This window comes from Gymnoscopelus microlampas, assembly GCF_963454915.1.
Source record: "Gymnoscopelus microlampas genome assembly, chromosome: 19".
NCBI classification, from domain to species: Eukaryota; Metazoa; Chordata; class Actinopteri; order Myctophiformes; family Myctophidae; genus Gymnoscopelus; species Gymnoscopelus microlampas.
Genome location: NC_139956.1, coordinates 19,954,120 through 19,972,189, shown reverse-complemented (window position 1 = coordinate 19,972,189; position 18,070 = coordinate 19,954,120). Strand labels below are relative to the sequence as shown.

Genomic DNA, 18,070 nt, shown 5'->3' with positions numbered 1-18,070 from the left:
GGGGTTAGGGCACTAGTAAATAAGCAAACTAATTTGTCTAGAGGTCAAGAGGAGGGCCCTAAAACACATCCACAGTGCATAGAACAGATGATAAACACAGCAGTCATTATTCATCAACAAGATAGTGAGGGCATTTGTTTTTGTCACTGATTCGGCTGAAAGGACAAAAGTAAATGTGAAAAAACTCCTTAGTATCTAATAATGGGCAAACGTCGCACAAGTATTTTGTTTCCCCATACTGCAAGTCTGGAAACATTCATAAATAAAAGTGTATCAAGGCTTTTTCATCATCCATATCATTCTTTTGAAGGACAAATAAATAAATAACAACAATCCTGTGACCCCTTCGTTCTAGGTTTTTTTTATCTCAGGATCGGTGACAACTGATAAATCATCAAAATAATCAGAATTTGTAAATCTCATATACAGCTGGTCTGCAAACTAATCAGTGATGTTATGGGTTTTTATGTAAAGCGACTTTGGGTACTTGGAAAAGCTCTATCCCCCCCTCCTCCTCAAACTGTCTATTGTACATATTTCTTGTTTTTCATACCAGTAACCTGTAAGCTGATTGTATGACGTTCTGCATAGTAGTGTATATTTGTCTGTTTTCTTAAATGCCATCATGATTTGAGTGCGTGGGGATCTCATTTTAAATAAGCCATTGTGCTTTTATGAGCAATCCAGTTTAGAGGACCTTGTATTGTGAATTGTACTTCCATGTACTGTTTCCATGTCTTTTCTAAATAAAGTATTCAATCAATCAATCAATCTATATTATTATTATTATAGCTATTATTATCATTATTATTATGGGTGTTTTGACACTACTGAGAGTAATATACTGAGGGTAATATTGGTATTTATATTAAATACTTAAAATATTTTCTTTGTTTGAAATCTAGCACAAAATCCACACAATTAGTATCCAATCAGTGACAGTTTATGTCTAAACAGCATTTATCAATGATTTATTGATTTATCGCAGATGATTGGTTTTAGTGCATCTCAACTAATGGGAGTGATTTTTTATGTTGAGTGAATTTTCCCTTTTACCTAGTTGATTGATTGGGAGAGAATGCCTTTAACCCCAAAAAGAAGAGCATTCGATGTTGGCTCTTCTGACAGACATGGATTCTGCCCCATCATAAATGGCTAATTTTATGACCAGACTGTTTGCCGAAGCTCTTTTACGGCATGCTAGCCCAAGCACAGGTTGCTAGGTTGTTAGAGTCAATGTCATGGTGGCTTTGACTGTGAAAGCAATACTTTATGTGACTTGTTTTTTAAGTGTGTCAAAGAAGCAAGTCCATAACTTTCACATGTCCAGGTACAGCTCGTTAAAATTGAAGCGACCTGCACGTGCAATGACGATATCAGCTCAAAGTGGGAGGTGTCTTGGACTGTATTTCTGAAAACGCTGAACTCTTATTTGAATGTGTTGTTTTGATCTCAGACCTCTCAGTCTGAACCTCCTTTACAAAGCCTGAGAGTTCGAAGGGACAAACACAGTTCTTGACTGATTGAGAGACATTCATCATATATTGAATATTTGAAAGAAAAATACACATTCTAAACGTACAGCACTAAATTAAACTTGAATTTTTCCACATTGCTGTGTACTAATGAAAAATAATTGTTGTTAGGAAGCTGGACTGATAGTAGGAATGTTTTAATATAGATAGAATAGATATAGATAATATAGAATACTATTTATTTAAGCTCTCATATCTACTCCCTACACTACACATTATTGAGGCCTCTCCACCTCATATCAGCACTGAGGAACTTACTTCCTTATTAAACACCTCCTATGCTGTCATCCTGGATACTGTTGCTCCAAGCCCAAGCCCAAAGGCTCCCCTTGGCTCAATGACACCACCAGAGTCCTGAGGAAGGAATGCAGAAAGTCGGAAAGGATGTGTAAAAGTGATCAGCTCCAGATTTATTTTATTATACTGAGAAACAACCTTCTCAATTATCAAAAAGCGATTAATGTAGCGACAACAAAATACTTCTCAAACTTAATCTCCAACAACTCCCATGATAACCCGAAGATTTTGTTCAAAACCATAAACTCATCCACAATGCCCCAGGTACCAACCTCGAAAAATGCGGTTTTCTACAAGTTTTCATCAGCCAAGTCAACATCGGAAAGAACATTTGCCCCCCCCGCCCTCCCCCCGCACACACGCACACACTTCTTGACATTGTCACCTCTGTCCCCACTGACATAGCAGGTCCCCGTATCCTCACCATCATCAACAGATCCTTGGCCACTGTTAACATTCCAACCTGCTTTAAGCATGCAGTGGTTCAGCCCCTCCTATAAAAAAAAACTCAGACACCCTCCAAGCAGTCATCCATAAATACAATAATAACAAAAAGGCATCAGTCAGAAAACAGAAAATACTTGAAGATCCAAAACAGCTTAACAAAACACTTTAATACCTAGACCAAAACAATATTATGGAAACATTTCAGTCAGGCTTTAAAGCTCACCATAGCACAGAATCTGCACTACTGAAGGTGAACAATGACCTGCTCCTCTCCTCTAGACTCTAGTGACTGTGCTATCCTACTGCTTCTGGTCCTCAGTACAGCTTTTGGACAGCTTTTGATACTGTACTGTAGACCACAACATTTTATTACATTGTCTCCAGTACAATGCTGGAGTTGACAGCACTGCCTTGGACTGGTTTGCATGTATCCTACCTCAATGACAGAAGCTTCTCCGTTAATATTGGTAGTTTCTCCTCTCCCCCTGCTTCTCCATTTTAGGTCCCATCCTGTTTTCCATTTACATGCTTCCTCTTGGCCAAATGATTCAAAAATACAATATCTCATTCCACTGTTACGCAGACTCACTTCATCTCCCCCTGAAACGAAATGACCAGTCCAAATTAGCTAGCCTGAAGAACTGCCTTACTGATGTTAAATGTTGGATGGCACGAAATTTACTGCAGGTGATCGGAAGTAAGTTTGAGGTTGTAGTATTTGGTCGCCCTGACTCCATCGCACAGATCCAGGGCGATCTTGGCATCCTCTCCACCCTTGTCAAGCCCTAGACAAAAACCTGGGGGTGCTATTTGACTCTGGGGTGACCACGCCTTTTCTGTCGCAGGCCCTAAACTGTGGAACAGCGGTCACTTCCCTATCAGATCTGCACCCTCTACTCTGTTGAATATTTAAACGTCCAGGGTCAAGACTCTATTCTATTCACAAGCATTGGAATCCACCTGATATGGTTGATTTGGTTGAATCGCAGTGTTTTAAATAACAATATTTGTTTCTGTTTTATTACTGACTGTCCATTTATACATCTTGTATCATGTCATGCTGTTTATATTATTCTGTACAGCATTTGTTTAATTATTGACTGTTCTTTATGCCACTCTATGTCTTGATGTTTATATTCTGTACAGCACTTTGGTTCAAAGTGAGTTGTTTTTAAAAGTGCTTTATTTTAATTTTATTGGTTGCCTTAAAAAGCTTTTCTGTACCTTCTTATATGCCTTTCATGCTGAATACTGCTATGGAAAAACCCAATAAACAAAGTTTAAAAAAAAAAAAAAAGTGCTTTATATAAATACGTTTGATTTGATTTGTGAAATTGATTTGTGAAATATATGTGTGAAACATTAGAATAGAATAGAACTAGACGCGTCGCAATTCCGGGGAAATTGCAAAGTGTGGTTGCGCCGACGCCGGTCGCGGGTCGCGGCCGCCGGGACTCGAGGAATACGCTGGGAGGAATAACGTCGGAGGCTGCGCCAATTACATTGTGTCGTCACTCCTGAGATCGCTTGCGTTTCATTTTGAGAGGATTGATCCCCCCAAAAATCATGTTTTTGCATCAAACGGTTACATTTTACGCATTTGTGGCGCCCCCTATGGATCAAAGTGGAAATGCTTTTGGGGATTTGTTGAGTAAACCACCTTCGACATGTGATTCAAATCTGGGATCGATTGGACGTTTCGTTTGTGATTTTTGGCATTCTTTGTAAAACGGGCCCCTCCCGCTAACTTTGGAAGCCAATTACGGACGAACGGTAAGGACTATCAAAATGCCGTTTGGATACCTTTATCGCATGGGTCCATAGATCATGTGTACCGATTTTTGTGAGATTTGGAAAAAAATTGTAGAAAAAGGAGCAAAAAGTGTGTTTTGAAGAAAATTCAAAATGGCGGAAAATCTATCCTGACGCAAATGGGCGTGGCCTATATGGGGAGATGCGTTGTGACCCAAGGAATCCAGGTGAAAAGAAATTTTGATTTTAGGACCTATGGTTCAAAAGTTACAGGTCAAAACGTAAAGGGGGCTGTTATAGCGCCACCATGAGGCCGAATGATGTGATGTTTTTTAAAATAATTTCGGAGAAAATTATGAACCTCCCCTCCAAATGTGGTAACTATAGCTCTTACGGTTTTTGAGAAAAAAATACTTGAATTTGAGTTTTTTCACTTTTCCATTAAAGCGGATGGGGAAATTTAATGCACTAATAAATTAATATCAATTAAACTATACTACGGACGAACGGTAAGGACTATTACAATGCCGTTTGGATATGTTTATCGCATGGGTCCAGAGATCATGTGTACCGATTTTTGTGACATTTGGACGTTTCGTTGGTGATTTTTGGCATTTTTGGTAAAACGGGCCCCTCCCACTAACTTTGGAAGCCAATTACTGATGAACGGTAAGGACTATCAATATGCCGTTTGGATATATTCATCGCATGGGTCCATAGATCATGTGTACCGATTTGTGTGAGATTTGGACAAAATTTGAAGGTAAAGGGGCAAAAAGTGTGTTTTGAAGAAAATTCAAACTGGCGGAAAATCTATCCTGACGCAAATGGGTGTGGCCTATATGGGAAGTTGCGTGTTGACCCAAGGAATCTAGGGAAAAAGAAATTTTGATTTTACGACCTACGGTTCAAGAGTTATAGGCCAAAACGTAAAGGGGGCTGTTATAGCGCCACCATGAGGCTGACTGGTGTGATTCTTTTTTGAATCATTTTGCAATAAATTATGAACCTTCCCTCCAAATCTGGTATCTCTAGCTTTTACGGTTTCTGAGAAAGAAATACTTGAAATCTAGTTTTTTCATTTTGCCATTTTATTTTGCCATTTTTCCCCAACTTTTCCATTAGGGAAATGTAATTCACTAATAAATTAATATCAATTAAAATATGCAACCAATCTCTTAGCAAAATACAAGCACACGATTCCCGGTCAAGCCGGTCATTTTGACATATGGCACAACATTGGGGGATAAAAACTGTGGGAAAAATAGCGGAAGTTTTTTTTTGTAGAGTAATAGTCTGGTTGCCCTGTTGGGCAACCACACTAATAAGAAAGACCATTCTCAGAGTCATGTTATTCCAGTTATTTTCTAAGGCCAGAGAAATTGATTACAATAACTTACGCATTACTACCTCAAATGGATCCAATATAGAAAGGGTTGCTGAATACAAATACCTTGGAATCTGGCTTGATTGCAAATTTACATTTAAATGCCATATAGACAATCTTGCCTGTAAACTAAAGGTAAGCTAAATAAAGGTTTGAATGGGGGAAAAAAGTGTTAAACATTGAGAGGAAGTGCACAGAAGGCAGAAAAACATAGAAACTGCTGACGTCAAGCTATCAGCCAAAACCTTTGTAAAACAACTAGTATCAAGTACGTAAGCCTGCATGTGATAAAGTGTATCCTTTTCCAGGTAACTGAGAAAATAATCTACATTCCTAATATGCAATGTTTGATTAGGGATGAAACAAACTCTTATGAAAAATGGAGCCTGTTAAAGCAACAGTATATTGACCTGTTCAGCAGCTCACAACTTCCAAGGGCCAATGGTTTGGTGGTTTGATTGATTGATTTCTTTTAAAATGTTTATTTAGAGCCAAGATTGGTATCGAGACCTTGGGAGGAAAGCACTATGTCGGAAACATGTTTCCACTCAAGCAGGAATGTCAGGTTTGTTTTAACAGCTTGTTGTAGGTAGGTAGTAGGCAATGTGTAGTGTATGATAAATATTATCCCTAAAATGGCTGATATTCCATGCAACCAATACCAATCTTATCAGCTGGTTACATTTCACACTGTATATGCCTTGTTCTTTTGTATTGATTATGTTGTGTTGTTTAAAATGAATGATCGTATTTGTTACCATTCAGTATGAATGAAAATGTACAGTGTATTTTAACTGATTATTACTTGTTCCCCACCATTATTGGTGACTTGAGCAGCTGAGGATCTCAATAAAAAAAATGATATTTTATTTACCTCAAGGGATTAACCTGGGCAAATAAAATTAAGTACAAAACAAATGCATGTTACACAGATGTTTGACTGTAATAGAACCAATGTCCATTCGCTGCACTCCATTACCCTGAATGGATCAAGTGGTACAGACAAAACCCTAATGTGTTGTAATACATTGTAATACATGGCTCAGCCTAGGGTTTGATGCCTTTTAAGAAGACATACAGTATGTCTACTTAAAACACCAGTTGCAACAGTTGAAAGCACATTTGAGAAATATTTGTAAGGAGTATTTCATTGGTATGTGATAACTCATAACGCACAGGCACATTGTGTTACGTACTGTGCTCTAATTAGGTATGTGACCTTGGAGACTATAACGATATCACTACTTTTGTCAACAGAGACTCAGACTGCTGAGACCTGACCATGCAGTGTTATATTATCTCATAGATACCATATTCAACTTGGTTGATTATTGATCAAATTGAGACTTCAATTAACATACAACATGACCACTGTCCTGACAGGTAGTTCCCCTCCCAGATAGGTTTAAATCAAATCAAATCTCTGGATTTGACTGTGTAGAAGTCTCCATGTGGTTACAGCAAAATATGAACATGAAACAAACATCAGTGGGCATGTATTAAAGGAAATTCACTTTCAAACTCACAAAGATAGTGACTGTTTCCCAGAGCAACTGACTGTACTAAAATTGGTAAATGAATAATAAAACACTGTAGTTTGACGTGGATTACACAAGAACTTTGAATTACTATGGGTGTGAACAGGAAAGGATTTAAGTGATACATCATGTTCCAAGGACATATTTCTCCCCCTCCCCCGTTGTCTTGACTTTAGGCAATTCCCTTTAGTGATGTGCTCAAGTATTCAAAAGTACAAATTACAAAGTACATTTTCTTTTTAATACCAATGCATTGCTGTATTGAAATTTAAAACATTTCCAAAAATATATAAAACCAACAAAAAACAGATTTTTTTTTAAATTATGAAAATAGCAGATCTACAAGCTCACAACGCGTTGCACCGTGACACGTTGTGACCTTGTAGATCAGCTATTGTCACTCTTTTTGAAATAGGGTTTACAGTAAGTGGTTAATTCACAATATATTTTTGTACGTTTGAGTCCCAGGAGTCCCTTCCTAGAAATGCAGTTGAGTGAAAGAACAATTTCTATTTGAAATGTGTAAGAGTGTAAGTCATGAGCTTGCAAATAAAAAATAAAAAAGTACAATACCCAGGAAAAGGTAGCTAGTTACTGTCCACCACTGATTAGCGCTACCTTTGGGATGACTAAACCTCTACCCCTGGCCTCTGGTGGAAGCATCTTAAGCCCTGACTGTACATATGCCCCTATATGTACATAGTTCTCAGTGAAGCTGATGTGAATGATACTATCTGTCTTATTATGAACAAAACTATGTTCTGCATACTGCATATTTGTATCTATCTAAATAACACATAAGGCAAAAGGCAATTTTCCTGGCCATTTGGACAAAAGCTCTGCCCTATTTAAATAGATACAGACAGACAGACAGACAGACAGACAGACAGACAGACATGTATTACTTTTAATAAGCTCTGTATCACTTAGATGTTTACTTTGAAGGTAAAGCTAACTACAAATAAAATGTACATTATTATCAAAGGTTCTCTCTTTTATGTTTTGCCTATTAAGATTACTGTCAGATTGCAGCTTGTCCAGTTCAAGGTCATGCACAGATTGCATTACTCTAAGGTTAAAATGAATAAAATGTATCCAACAGTTTCCGATACTTGTGACAGATGCAACATCTCCAAGGACACGTTGGGTCACACTTTCTGGTCCTGCCCAAGGACTATTTTATAATGGCAAAACATTTTTGCTTGGTATAGCAGAGTATATGGTTTTCATATCGAACCTGATGCACTAACTGCCTTGTTTGGTTGCTCCAAAGCTTCTCTTGCTCTGCCGTACTCTCTGTCTAACAGACTCTTATGCTTGGTACACTTGTAGCAAAGAGAATTATTTTAACAGAGTGGAAGACTTCCATCGCTCCTTGTTTTACAAGATGAAGTAATGAGTTTGTATCACTGATACACCTGGAGAGGCTGCGTTGCAACAAACAGGACAATCTAGCAACATTCGAATACATCTGGGGTCCTATCACGGGTCATCTCGACTCTGCTGTGTGACTGCTCTGTTTTGTACAAGCCCAATTGTTAATGTGCACCAACTGTTGTATTCTGTTTGCCTATACAGTACCTCATTATGATTAATTAGTTAATTACTCATGTTTAACATGTATTATAGTCTGGTTTTGTTTGTTTGTCTCATTGTTATGTCTTGTTGATGTCATGTCTTAAAAAACAAATACAAATTAATAGATTTTTTTTTTTTTAATATTACTGTCTTTTCCCTGTCAATATACTGTACATACGCCCCTATATGTATACACAGTTCTTAGTGAAGCTGATGTGAATTATACAATCAGTCTTATTATGAACAAAAGTATGATCTGCATACTGCATATTTGTATCTGAACACAGATGGGAAAGGCTTAGTGAAAGAGAAAGCACACATAAGGTAATAGGGAATTTTCCAGGCCATTTGGACAATAAAGCTCTGCCCTATTTAAATAGACAGACAGACAGACAGACAGACAGACAGACAGACAGACAGACATGTATTACTTTGAATAAGCTCTGTAGGACTTAGATTTTTACTTTGAAGGTTAAGCAAACTACAAAAAAAATATTTTATCAAAGGTTTCCTCTTTTTTGTTTTGCCTATTAAGATTATTGGCTTTTCCCTGTGATTAATCCACCCTATCACCTCATCTGGGGAAGACGGTTGTATTTAGTCCTCTGTCCCTGGGCAGTTTCGATGCTGTCAAGTGAGTTAATGAGTAACATCACAAAGGACTGATAACATGACACAAGAGATAGACAGCATGAGGCCTTCCTGCTCTAAAATCATGCCAGGGACCCAAATCCCACCTTGGGAGTCAAGACAAGGCAGTAGACACCTACAAAGCAGAATCCAGATTTGACTTTGTAAATTGTATACTTATATTTAGTACATTTATATACTATTACCTACAGTATATATATTAGAGTTAATGCCTCAAGCACAAAGCCAAAGACAATCAATTGCATACAATAATTCACAACATATAGTATACTCCATAACTATAAGGAATGTGAACAATATTTGTCTGGTTTGCAGAGATGGGAACTACAGTATACAGTATGTTGGACTTTAGTCAATCAATAAATTACTTTGATAGGTCAGATATGTCAACAGGCAAATGGAAAATTACACCACAACTATCACATTGTACTTCCTTTCCTAATCATATACAGTTCAACAACACACAACAGGATGTCTGTATGTGTGTGATACTCCAAACACTGTCATTTATTCCAAAACATCGGCAATGATTTTGCAAGAACACAAATTTGTCACTTCAAAATCTCTTTATTTACCGAGACTGAGATTACAGCCAAATAAAACAGTTAGTAAAGTATAATATAATAAGTAATAATATAAGACACTAAAGACAGAAACATTTACTGACAAATATATTATTCATTTCCTGTAAGTGCAACCACTTCTGAGGTTTAAGTGCTGATTTTATATTCAGAATAAATGAAACCAAGCCTTATTTCCAATTCTAATGAGAATGCAGCACTGTCCTCATGCCCTTGCATAAAACTCAAACAAGCTTCTCTTTCAGCTGCCTCCTATCAACAGAATGAGGCATTTCAAACCAATCAGCTAGCAGCTTGTTGTGACCCTTCTAACACCTATATAATGCTACAATTCCCTGTACACTCAAAGACACCTTCTTTAACCTTACAGTTCTTTATGGCAGAAATAATTAAACAGACAACAGTAATCATAAAACAATTGCACTTTTATAAAGATTTGTTTTCGTTACAAAATCCAAGTACTAGGAAGTGAATGCAAGGTGTGAGCTACCTTTCTTCATTATGGAGAAATTCCATACAATCGAGCAATAACTTGCATTCCACTTCTATTAATTTTTATTTACATGTTTAAACATAGATGAGAATGCGCCAAAGCGACATTGTATGAATATACACATAATAAGTAAGGTCTTAAGTATGGAAAAATAGCACTCGTCTCGTATTAAATTGAGAAAGCGGCAAATTATGGCATTTTTAAGAAACCTTTAATTGTCTCTAAATGGTAAATACATCAGAAACAAAAATTAAACCATATTATTTCCCTGACAACATGGCTGAAAAGAAATTCTTTGAAGTTCTCTCCACAAAGATATCCACCAACCCTTTTCCAAAGTTTTAATTTGTTATGGAAAGCAATGGTCAGTAGTACCTCAGTCACTTTTCAAGAGGAGGAAAGCTCGGCCACCCCCCAACCCCTATCTCCTTGTTATCATTTTGTTGCTCCCTTTGACACAGCCAATCCGATGAGGCCTGCTAGTCCAGCCACGCCCAGGCCAATTCCCCCGACGATCGCCATGCCGACCAAGCCATCTAGAGGACAAGGGGTAAACTTCAACATCAAGTCTTTACAAATACTAACCATAAAGTGTTGATACGTCAACACTTTGTCAACTGACAATACATATTTTATGTCACGCGACACTGTCCCTGCAGCATAAATCAGGCTTACTGATAAAGAGAAGTCAGGCTCAAGTTTATACACTAGGTCAGTGCTTCCCAAACGGTGTGCCAAATGTTGCACACTGATGTGCCGTGAGAAAAGCCCAGGTGTGACTTGGGATTTTGTGACCACACATCAGTTATTGCAATATACAACTATACAAAAAGTTATCCTTTTTACTAAATCAGTACTTTGTGCACACTCATTTCCAAATACAGTGACAAATTCTGTCTAAAACTAAATGTTTTAACCACTTTCAACCTGACAACCACTACACTGGTTCTCAACGGTCCGGGGACCCCCAGGGGTCCTTGAGGAGTTAAAGGTCTGTAACTCAAGAGAGTGTACAAAATGGAACCAAAAAGGACTGGTTATATTTGTACACCGTCAGCGTTAAGAGTTTTACAGTGTAGACAGTGTAGACACAGGTTTGTGTATTGGGAGAGGAGGCGACAAGAAGACGATTCGATACGATATAAAGTCAAACGATACGATATTTTGCTATTTGCATATCGATATGGTAGATCGTTGAAAATTTAAATCGATTCATCAATGCAGTTACTGTATCGTTACACCTTTAATGCAAATAGATTGAGCCTGACAGAAATTGCAATAGTAAATATGTTGTCTTACTCATGGTGTTTTTTTTAGAATATACTGTAGCGGTAGACCTTGGCTTACACATTGGAATAAAAAGTGCTCATGGGCTTGAAAGGTTTGGTTACCACTAATGTAAAGGGTAGAGAATGTGCACTAGGTGCCTAAAAGCCTCTTACCCTTCTTCAAAGCCTTGTCTACGAGTTTCTCCATATCTTGAGCCTGCTTGTTCGCTGGCTCGTTTCTCAGCAAAGTCCTGATGTACTTCAAGGCCTTTTCATACTCCTGGAATGGAAACCAGAGGGAGAAGTGGAAGGAAGGTGGGAGCAAAGAGCAGGGAAGGAGAAAAAAAAGGTCATAAGTGAGGGACAGGTGACAAGTTCAACAAACATTATCCCTGTGATACTTTATTAGAACAATCACATGTTCATTGTAATCTTTGGCAAACAAAATGATTGTGTAAATGTCCAAAACAAATGCAATGCAATGAGGGCAATGCTGCAAAAGCCATAAAAAACAAACACACTGTTGATAATGTGGTTGCTATAGTAAATGCACGACCGTCATCACCTTTAGTCTGTAGTTGGCAACTGACAGGTAGAAGAGGAAGTCCCTGGAATCTTCCTTTGTTGCTTTCTGAACTAGGTCTAAAAATAGAAAACACAAGAATAATTAGTCCCAATTCCATGTGGAACTCAAAGACAACACTTTAAATATATATATATATATATATATATTCACATGTCATGTTAGTGTTATTTGACCATGTATTTAGAAAGGGGGGTAGTGGATAACTAACTCACCATCCAACAGGACGATTCCCTTCTTGATGTCATCCGAGTACTTGCTCCTAATTAGACACCATGCGTATTCAAACTTGGTTTCTTTGGACACGGCACCTTTTACCAGCTCGCCGTTGTACTTCTTCTCGAATTTCTGACAAACACATGACAAAAAGGGTTATCCTATGCAATAGGCAGTGTTTCTTAGTTGGATAACAGCTGTAATTTCCTGCGCTCTCTCACACGCACGCACACACACACACACACACACACACACACACACACACACACACACACACACACACACACACACACACACACACACACACAGTAAAATCATATTTTTCTCTGAGAGTAACTATGAGGGTGTAAATGCAACCTTATGGGTCCATAGGCATTTGGTTCCACATGTACACTCTCATAGCTAAATTAAAGATGCAATCCAGACCTTCCAGACCTTATTTTAATGAATAAAACGTTAACTGAACAAACCTGTATGGTAGAGAGTATAATACAATATAATACATCTACAGTGGTTGGAGGTGGCCCTCCTTACTCTTCCGTTTTGAAATGTAGACCCTGGTGTCGGGTAGGACACGCGCAATGGGAAGGGAAGGGAACGGGAATCGACGTTTCCCCTAGCCCAGTGGTTCTCAACCTTTTCAGGCCATAACTCCCCAAAATAATCATATTTGTGACAAGCACTTGTAGGAGTGTAGGAGATGAGGCATTCAATTTTGTTGACTTGGTTCCACAGATAAATATTGTGAAAATATCCGACATACAAGCTCAAAACGCCTCGCAACGCAATTTGGCCAATGTTTGACCAGTAGTTTGTTGACTACTTTTGATGCAGTAGTGCTATTTTTCTATCTTTTATTTGTAAGTATTAAAAAGGTATTTTTAAGTCATTAAATTGTCACTTCACTGGCATCTGGGGACCCCCCCCAAAATCATGTGGTGACCACCCGGGGGGTCCCGACCCACAGGTTGAGAACCACTGGCCTAGCCAAGTAGGTGATCAGTGGTGGAAATGTCGTACACTCGTACACCACGCGGGGGAGTGGGCAGCCAGGACATACATCTTTACTTCGGATTACAGTAACACTCAGAATTTGACTGTATATGTGACTTTTAGCTTGTGCTGATACTAGATTTCGTTGGGGGCGTTATTTGGCTCATCCCCCCCAACCCCCACCCACCCGAGACAACAACAAGCTGGCAACAATGTGCCAGTACGTGTTTCTTTAAAAATACTACTTTCAAAACGTACATTTGTCTTCTTAATCATGATTCATTATGTTTTAGTTTAGTCATGTGTATTTCGATCATGTTAATAAAAACAGAAACCCTTTTTTGTACTTTCAACAGAAAAACACTTAAGACTGAATATCGGATTAAAATATAGAACAAAAAAGAAACAAGAGAAATAATAGAGAAAGTTATCTAAACGTATCCGAAAAGGAGTGAGATTAAGTAAACTCAATCATAAACACTCACCCCTTTTATATCTGTGATTAAATAATTAAATAATTACTCGCCAATTTCCGTGCTTCAAATTATACTACGCTTATGAAAATATACCATTCAATTGTATACAAAAATGTATATATATCTTATATAAATATAGGATACATAAATATTTAAACGTTAAAGCGTGGTGGTTCACCTTATCTGCACTTTGTGCGACAACAACACAAACAACAGACGTGCTAATTAATGTTAGCTGTCATCAGCTGGTCGCTCATCGCATGTCAGCTCTGTTTCACCACTTCTTAACATGTACACGTGTGTCTGACAACTACTGTGTGCTAGTAAGGTGTAAAACAAGTATTGTAAGTTAAATATATAGACAAAATAGATGTTATTTAGGGTGAAAACTTACTAAGAGGTCCTCGGGAGCTACCACATCACTGACGACAGCCTCCATGTTTCCGGAAACAGTTTCTGAAAATCACCCACACACACATTTGATACCGTATCAAGCGTTGCCAGATTCTGCGAGAGAAATGAGCAACTACATCTATGAAAACAAGACCAAAAGGAGCGACTATAATAGGCTACGGATATTTGAAAATAGCCGACCTACAAGCTCACAATCGCAAGATCTGCAATTTTCAAAAAAAAGAAAAGAAGAAACTTGGAGAAAAAAGAGGTAAATTCGGAACATTGTTGATACGTTTTAACAACACACATCTTGTACGGGGAGGGTCCCTGGCACACATTATTTTCAGATGGGGGGTTGAGGACAAATACTTACATATTAATTTTGGGGGTCCCTGACATGAAAATGTTTAAGAACCACTGGTTTAAACAACATTAGGAAACAATACCAAATAAGCAACTGCACTTTAGAAACAAGCCCAAAAAACACAACCCGCGCAACTACGAATATTTACAAGTAACTTTACAGAAAAACAAGTCCACAGTCGCTTATAATAAGCGGACATGGCAACCCTAACAGTGAGTAGATTGGGTCGGATGGTTGGCATATCCGCTCTGGTTTCTACAGCAGATACGGAAACGTGGAATGCATGTATGTGTGCGTGAGAATTACCAGATACAGTAGGCGGGCTTTAGACCGGATCATACTGGTTAATTGGAAACAGAAATGGAGCTTTCCACAGGTACTGGGCGAAGCCAGATGACGTAAGGTTATCATGTGACTGCTTATTTGCTGCGTCATTTTCAATAGTTTTTTTGTTGTCGGTTATTGTTTTACTTAGAAATTATATAGCCAGCTGAGCCACACTGCTCAACTGTTTCAATAGTGAAACACGAATACCACCCAACTCACTCCAAATCCAACTCACTCCATGAAGACTTAAGAAATATTCGCCCAACTCACTCCAGGGCTCGGCCAACTCACTCCAGGGCTGGGACAACTCCCTCCAGGACCAAAGACCAACTCCCTCCAGGACCAAAGCCAACTCACTCCAGGACCAAACCCAACTCACTCCATGCAATGTCACCAGTGTAATATTGGTTCAATGTGTCAGTGGTGTAAAGTAACTAAGTACATTAACTTAAGTACTGTACTTATGTACAATGTTGGGTATTTGTGCGTTATTTGAGTATTCCCAACTTCCAATGGTTTTACCTCTACTCCACTACATATTGGATCCACATATTGTTTTTTTACTCCACTAAATGTATTTGTTTTACTAGTTACTTTGCAGCTATAAATTATAATATTATAGTGTGTGTGTGTGTGTGTGTGTGTGTGTGTGTGTGTGTGTGTGTGTGTGTTTTTCCCCCATTTCACGCCATTTACATTATTCTTGGAATAATTAATTGACTTCATACAAATGACCCATTCACATCAACACCTTATCTGCATAGCCTATCACCTGGTCATTGCATAATGCAGGCACATGACCCATTAATCAACACCTCATTGTAATGGATGTTTCATTGAATAGGAGTAAGTGCTCATCTTCCTATAAAGTGAGCTTGTAGATCGGCTACTTTCAAAATGTCTCATTTTATTTAAAAAATAAATAAAATGTGCCTCACCTTGTAAAATAACATCTAATTATTTAGGTATAACTTTATATCAAAATAGATGTTCATTGTCTACAGTTTACAATTAACAACACTTTCCTATGCATTTCACAGTCCCAAAGTTATGTATATAACTACTATTTATCCAACAGTGGATTCAAGTTTTACACTGCCCCTTTTGTCAAATAAACTGTTCCATTCCTACATTTGACCTCTTGTGTTGTGTTATGAACAGCAGCTTGTAGCTTTTATATAAACCTGTGTATAAACCTGGTATTTAGAGCAGTGTTTCTTAAACCTTTGGGTTCATTTGGTTACATGCAATATAAAGAGAAACTTTGGATCCACTTTGGTTTAGGTCAAAAAACAAAACCTTAACGAGGAATATAACAACACCTCTTGATTTGACCAACAATAGAATAAGACATCTAAGAACCATTAAGTTGTTTTGTAGAGACTGTTTTGTAGAGACAGTATTTAAAACTTTAACCAAGCCTAAAACAGAATAGAGTTAAAAGTAACAAATTCCTCAATATTGTACTTAATTCCTCAATATTGTACTTAAGCACAAATGTCTTCCTCAATAATAATTTGTGGAGTGAGTTGTGCAAATTAAATTTGTGGAGTGAGTTGGCCAAGTGTGTGGAGGGAGTTGGCCAAGTGTGTGGAGTGAGTTGGGCAAGTGTGTGGAGTGAGTTGGGCTCTGCTGTGGAGGGAGATTTGGAGTGAGTATGGTATGGTACGGTATAATAAAATTATATTTAATTATATATATATATATATATATATATATATACACAGACAAACACACACTTTTATTTTTAAGTCCTAAATCTACTTCCGCTTCTGGTCTAGTCTTTACAGTATCTTTGATATTAAGATCGAGAAATGAAAGAATGAAAAAGCAAAACCCTGTTTTCTTACGTTTCATTTTTTATTTTGACCCGAAACGAACGTAACTCAGTGGCGTGCACAGACATTTTGAGGGGCAGGTGCTCAAGTAAATTATACTTTTTTTGTGTTTGCTTGGTCTGCTCTTTTTCCCCTCTACACCTATACCGCCAAAAATAGCCGATCTACAAGGCTTGTAGATCTGCTATTTTTGGCTAAAGTTCTCCTCAGAAAAGGGATGCTAGGTTTCGAGTGGTTATGGTAAAAAGAAAAATCATATCACATAAAGATTTGGCGGACCCCCTGTAGTAACTCTGAGGACCCCCTAGGGGTCCTGGACCCCCTGTTGAAGACCCCTGCTGTAAACTGAAAAAAAAACAAACACTTTTTCCCCCTTTTTTTCAAAAGGGCACTTCTGGTCAAGAGGGCAAAGGGCAGGTGCTCTAGCACCACCTAGAGTCTATCTGTGCACGTCCCTGGCCACCCACAGAGGAGCAGCTAGGAACTCAGTGCCTATCTCATGGACGCAATCACATTGCCAGGCCCAGGATTTGAACCCAGGGCTTTCTGTTTACAAGACAGGCTCTCTACCCATTCAACTATGGCCACTCCTTTGAACAACACAGTGGTTTTCAAATTCTTCATATCAAGGACCCCCAAATTGTATTTTGCTGCGGACCCTCATCTGAAGAGATTTTATGCCAGGGGGCCCCCAAAGAAAGTACTTTCAAAAGTATTAAAACTTTGTCACAATTATTTCAAGATTGTTTTGATTGATTGAATACTTTATTAACAGTTTGCAAAAAGCACAGAGGTACAGTTATACAATGAATTAAACATGTAGATCTGCTATTTGTAGGATTTGAACCCAGGACCTTTTGCCATTATGTAGAGAGAATCCGAACTCAATTAACTATTGTACTTGGATGGATTCCTCACAATAAAGCCAGAGGCTTGTTTCCATTGTGCTCCATAAACATTCAAACACCTAGAGATTCTAGACAAGCAACAGCACAATATACCAAAACAAAAATCTGTATTTTGTTTGTATCGTTGTTAGTAGTCACTTAAAGCAGAACACAAACTGGTCTGGATGAGCAGGCAGCATGGTAGCTCAGCTCACTGTGCTGAACGTTGTCTACATGATCCAAAAGTCGTGGGTTCAAATCCTCCTGCTCCTTTACTCTGAAGCATGTTTTGAAGACTTAACATCCAGGAACTACATTTAAAAGTACTAAAAGAAAGGATGTGTAAATGTGTGGTGGTGCTGTAGGGCAGTGGAGTTGGTGAACACCTCTGTGGTATCTGCAAACAGGGCCACAGGTTCAATTCCAGCCTAGGCATTGAAGCCAATACTCGTTTCTGGGTGCT

The 18,070-nt window shown here is 38.2% G+C and overlaps 1 protein-coding gene across 1 annotated transcript; it reads right to left on the bottom strand.

The window, feature by feature from the left end:
• Nucleotides 1–10,170: 10,170 nt before the first annotated feature.
• Nucleotides 10,171–14,237, bottom strand: fis1 (fission, mitochondrial 1). The gene is made up of 5 exons (XM_084042699.1): nt 14,190–14,237; nt 12,326–12,458; nt 12,093–12,169; nt 11,702–11,807; nt 10,171–10,795 (listed from the first exon to the last, which is right to left on the bottom strand). Exons 1-5 carry the CDS (start codon nt 14,232–14,234, stop codon nt 10,695–10,697), a joined length of 462 nt encoding a protein of 153 aa, XP_083898825.1. The 5' UTR covers nt 14,235–14,237; the 3' UTR covers nt 10,171–10,694.
• Nucleotides 14,238–18,070: the final 3,833 nt, after the last annotated feature.

Coding starts and splice junctions, on each gene's coding strand:
- fis1 (XM_084042699.1), bottom strand. CDS start 14,234: ATGGAGGCTGTCGTCAGTGATGTGGTAGCTCCCGAGGACCTCTTA. Junction 12,459..14,189: donor TAGCTCCCGAGGACCTCTTA/GTAAGTTTTCAC, acceptor TGTGTTTGTCAG/AAATTCGAGAAGAAGTACAA. Junction 11,808..12,092: donor TTGCCAACTACAGACTAAAG/GTGATGACGGTC, acceptor TTTCCATTCCAG/GAGTATGAAAAGGCCTTGAA.